The sequence below is a fragment of the Protopterus annectens genome, unplaced genomic scaffold (genome assembly GCF_019279795.1).
Source record: "Protopterus annectens isolate FY-2018-M unplaced genomic scaffold, PAN1.0 ctg64759_obj.part0, whole genome shotgun sequence".
NCBI lineage: Eukaryota > Metazoa > Chordata > Ceratodontiformes > Protopteridae > Protopterus > Protopterus annectens.
Genome location: NW_025052798.1, coordinates 5,641 through 10,529, shown reverse-complemented (window position 1 = coordinate 10,529; position 4,889 = coordinate 5,641). Strand labels below are relative to the sequence as shown.

General features: G+C 36.7%; 1 protein-coding gene across 1 annotated transcript; it reads right to left on the bottom strand.

Moving 5' to 3' along the window:
* Positions 1–8: 8 nt before the first annotated feature.
* Positions 9–1,452, bottom strand: LOC122792040 (zinc finger protein 501-like). Its single transcript, XM_044059863.1, has one exon. It carries the CDS (start codon positions 1,435–1,437, stop codon positions 493–495), a length of 945 nt encoding a protein of 314 aa, XP_043915798.1. The 5' UTR covers positions 1,438–1,452; the 3' UTR covers positions 9–492.
* Between the last annotated feature and the right edge of the window lie 3,437 nt (positions 1,453–4,889).

The window sequence follows — 4,889 nt, the reverse complement described above, 5'->3', positions numbered from 1 at the left end:
TCCTCCATGTGAATCCTTTTATGGTGTATTAGATGACTCCCTTGTTTGAAACATTTGCTGCATTCTAGACATTTATATGGTCTCTCCCCCGTGTGAATCCTTTCATGATGTACTAGAGCACTTCTTTGTGTGAAACACTTATTGCATACAAGAGATTTATATGGTCTCTCCCCTGTGCGAGTCCTTTCATGGTGTACACAATCACTTCTTTGACTGAAGCACTTATTACATTCAGAGCATGTATATGGTCTTTACCTCGTGTGAGTCCTTTCATGTTTTACTAAATCACTTCTTTGTCTGAAACACTTATTGCATTCAGGACATGTATATGGTCTCTCCCCCGTGTGAGTCCTTTCATGAATTACTAGAGCACTCCTACATCTGAAACACTTACTGCATTCTGGACATTTATATGGTCTCTCCCCCATGTGAATCCTTTCATGATGTACTAGAGCACTTCTTTGTGTGAAACACTTATTGCATTCAGGACATTTATATAGTCTCCCCCGTGTGAATCATTTTATGCCGTACTAGATTACTCGATTGTCTGAAATCCTTGCTGCATTCTGGACATTTATATGGTCTCTCTCCCGTATGAATCCTTTCATGATTTACTAAATCACTTCTTTGTCTGAAACACTTATTGCATTCAGGACATTTATATGGTCTCTCCCCCGTGTGAATCATTTTATGCTGTACTAGATTACTCAACTGACTGAAATCCTTGCTGCATTCTGGACATTTATATGGTCTCTCCCCCTTGTGAATCCTTTCATGGTGTACTAAATTACTACTTTGACTGAAACACTTATTACATTCAGGGCATGTATATGGTCTCTCCCCTGTGTGAGTCCTTTCATGTTTTACTAAATCACTTCTTTGTCTGAAACACTTATTGCATTCAGGGCATGTATATGGTCTCTCCCCCGTGTGAGTCCTTTCATGTTTTACTAAATCACTTCTTTCTCTGAAACACTTAGTGCATTCTGGACATTTATATGGTCTCTCCCCCGTGTGAGTCCTTTTATGGTATACTAGATGACCCCCTCGTTTGAAACACTTGCTGCATTCTGGACATTTATATTGTCTCTCCCCCCTGTGAATCCTTTCATGTTTTACTACATTACATCTTTTTCTGAAACACTTATTGCATTCAAAACATTTACATGATTTCTTTTCCCTGTGAGTTCTCTGGCACAATAATGAACTTTGCTGTACTACAGAACTTCGGTTACATTTAGAGTTCATCTTGCAGGTGTATCCTGGATGATGCTGTGCTACAGGTGTAACAGGATGCTTGTCGGAGCCCTTTAGAGTTTGAACAGAGTGCTGCAGGTTCTCTGTAGGATAATGTAATATAGCTACTCCAAGTGACTGCTGCTGACTCCAGCAAATACTCCATTCTCTGCTCCCATTGCCTACAAACAGATTAATCATTGTTACTGTACCACAATGATGAAATCAGGTTTCATTTTACTCAGCACACATGCAGTTTTATCCATTTTAAATATTATGGATTTATTTTTTGGTTTCTAAAGTTAACATTTTCTGCTGTTATTAAGATGATAAAAAGAGCAAAAACAATTCAGACCATTTTTGAGAGAATAGTCTTCTACAAATAGCTTTAATAGATACAAAAACAGTACAAAACAAAATAATTTACAAAAATCAACAGTTTTAAATATATAACATACCATCAATCAATCATAAACTACAGGCATACCTTTCCACCTTTTCTTACTAATATTTATTTTTATTTATTTATTTTACATTTGTTGACCGGGCTAGTCCAACTGGATCATTGTCCATTTTCAGTGGAGGCCCGGGGAGAAAAGCTCCACAGATTAAAGCATGTTTATAGAAATACATGTAAAAAAGACACTTGTGATATAGGCAAAGAGCAATAATACAAGGAAATTAGTTCAGGTCAGGTGATGCTATTCTAATAACAAATAGATAATACTAACTATGTAATACAAATTATGTAATTAAAAACATGAAAATGAAAATAATAATGTTTTTTTTTATTTTTTTTTTTTTTTTAGTAACAGTAGAATCATAATGTTATTTATGATTTGAGAGAGAGATTTAGAGTGTTAAATAAAATGCAAATATAGTTGAAAGATGAAAGTAGGTTAGTCTGGATTGGTACAAGAGCAGAGCCAGAAGTTATTCAGATGTGAAAGAAGTTGCTTTTTAAAGCAAGGAAAAGTGGCTAGAGAGGAGATATGTAAGGAAGGTTATTCCATATTTTGCCAACTGAGTTGGAGAAAAGGCAGTTCCCTGCAGAGTTTGAAATTCTGGTCATGTTAACTTGTAGCTTTGGGAGGAGCGAAGTTGTTTTAAATTATTATAGCGAGTCAAGAGGTTGCTAAGAGCAGGTGTTTTTGAGGGTTGATATAAAATGTTATGTGCTATTAAGAGTTGTTGATAGATAATCTTGTTAGGAAGTTCCAGCCAGTGTAGAAGTTTTAAGTTTATGCAGTGGTGAGTTCTATATTGAGATGCAGTGGCAAATCGAGCTATGTTGTGGTAGGATGTAGACAGTTTCCTAAGGTTACCTTTAGATAGATTAGTGTAGATCGAGGATGCATACAGAAGGGTAGAGATAAGATGTGATTGTGCTAAAGTAGTCCGTGCCTTAGGTGTAAGGAAGGGTTTTATTCTGTATAGTGAACCAATCTTTTATTAACTGTTTTATTGTGTTATTAATGTGGTGGTCAAAGCTAAGATTGTTATCAATAGTAACACCAAGCAGTTTTGTAGTGGAGTCAGGAGTAATGTGAGAGTTATCACTTGCAGTGATAGTAAAATGTAGTTGAGTAGATTTATGTAGGTGAAAAAGTAATAGTTTTGTTTTCTTGGGGTTAAGGAGAAGACATCTTTTAGAGAACCATTGTTCAACGGTTGAAAAGGTAGCTTGTGTAAGGGATTGGAGTTCTGGTTGAGAGGAGGCTGTACAGATTAAAGTGGAATCATCTGCATATTGTATGCAGGTAGTGTTTTGGATAGATGATTGGAGATCATTAATAAAGATGGAGAATAAAAGTGGGCCTAGTATAGATCCCTGTGGTACTCCTAATGAGATGGGTAATAGAGTAGATAGAGAATTTTTCCAGAGTACTGCTTGATGTCGATCATCTAGATATGATGAGAACCAGGTTAAAGAAGAGTCATCCAAGGCAAGGGATTTCAGTATGTGGAGAAGAAGTGTATGATTTACCATATCGAAGGCTTTTGACAGGTCTAGAAATAGAGAAGAGGTTAGTTTGTTGTTATTACGGTTACAGTTGATGGTATTGGTGAAAGAGTAGTGCAGTGGTAGTACTATGTGAAGGCCTAAATCCATGTTGGGTGTCAGCTAGTAGGTTGTTAAGGAGGAGATGGTTTAGTAGTTGTTTATGTATACATTTTTCATAATTTTTGCTAGAGGAGATAACAGTGCAATTGGGCTTAAAGTTAGAAAGGTCGGTAGATTTGCCTCCTTTGTGTAAGGGTATTATGTGTGATATTTTCCAAATTGCTGGGAAAGCACTTTCTTTTATGGATCTGTTTATTAGAATAGAGACAGGATAGGCAATAGCTTTAGCTGCTACTTGCAGGAATTCAGCAGGAAGCTTGTCTGCTGAGGGGGTAGTGGGTTTAAGTTTGTGTAATAGAGATTGTATATAAGAGGTGGGTATGGGTTGTAGTTGAAGGAGAGGAAGAGAGTCATTGAAGCTACTTAAGAGCAGTTGAGAGGTATCAGGAGATAGGTGGTTAGCAAGACTTTGTATGGATGAAGTAAAGAAAGTATTGAAATTATTGGCTATTAAAGTAGAGTCTTCGGGTCTAAGTCCTGGGGATTGGGTGTGATTAATTTGCCTGGGGTAATTAGATTGTTAATAGTAGACCAGAATTTTTTGGTTCTTTATTGGTGGATTGTTGTAGTTTAAAGTAAAATTCTTTTTATCTGTTATGATAGCTTTTTGGTACTGTTTCTGAGCTCTCTAAAGGTTTGATGATCTGTTGGGTTTCTAGAGGAACGCATTTATTCCAAGATTTATTTCTGAGAATAATTTTATGCTTAGTATTGGAGGTTAGCCAGGGTGCTGTCTTAGTCTTTGTTCTAGTAGTGCGACTTGGGGCATGTTGATTTAGGATTGCAAGGAATGCTGAATTGAAGTATTCAACGGCTTTGTTAAGTGTGTGGTGTTTTATAGTGGTCCAGTTATATTGTGAAAGTTCTGTTTGAAACTGTTCAGGAATAAATTTTTTTTGGAGTATAGTGTTTTGTGAGTGGTAGGAAAGTTTAGGTTAGTTTTGGCTCTGACTACGTAAATGAGGGAGTGATCACTAATGTCGTCAGGAAGGATGCCAGTTTGGTAGTTTTGTAGGGGGGAGTTAGTAAGGATCCAGTCCAAGGTGGTTTCTTCTTTGGTTTTTGTTGGTTCTGGTCGGACCATTAATGAGTTGTTTAAAACCATTTAGGTTTATATGAGAAGTAGGGTTAATGTTGCTGCATGATATCCAATCGATGTTAAAGTCCCCAAGAAATAGTGTTTCTTGAGGAAGTTTGTTAGAGATATGTTCTAGAATGTGTTCTAGGGTAGGGATGTTATTTCCTGGGGGGATATATGCACAGATGATGTTTATTGCTTTACTATTGTTGATTTGTATTTTTGAGCAAATTATTTCAGCATTGTAGTTTTGGGAGAAGGAAAGGTCAAGAAGAGTAAGTTTTAGGTTAGTTCTATATATAATTGCTACTCCTCCACCTTTCTTGGTGGAGCGACCATGTCTTACAATGCTATAACCAGGTGGGGTAATCTCAATGTCTTTAATTACAGGTTTTAGCCAGGTTTCTGTTAAGCATAAGATGTCAAAGTTGTGTATTTCAAGTAGGGCAT

Coding starts and splice junctions, on each gene's coding strand:
- LOC122792040 (XM_044059863.1), bottom strand. CDS start 1,437: ATGATTAATCTGTTTGTAGGCAATGGGAGCAGAGAATGGAGTATTTGC.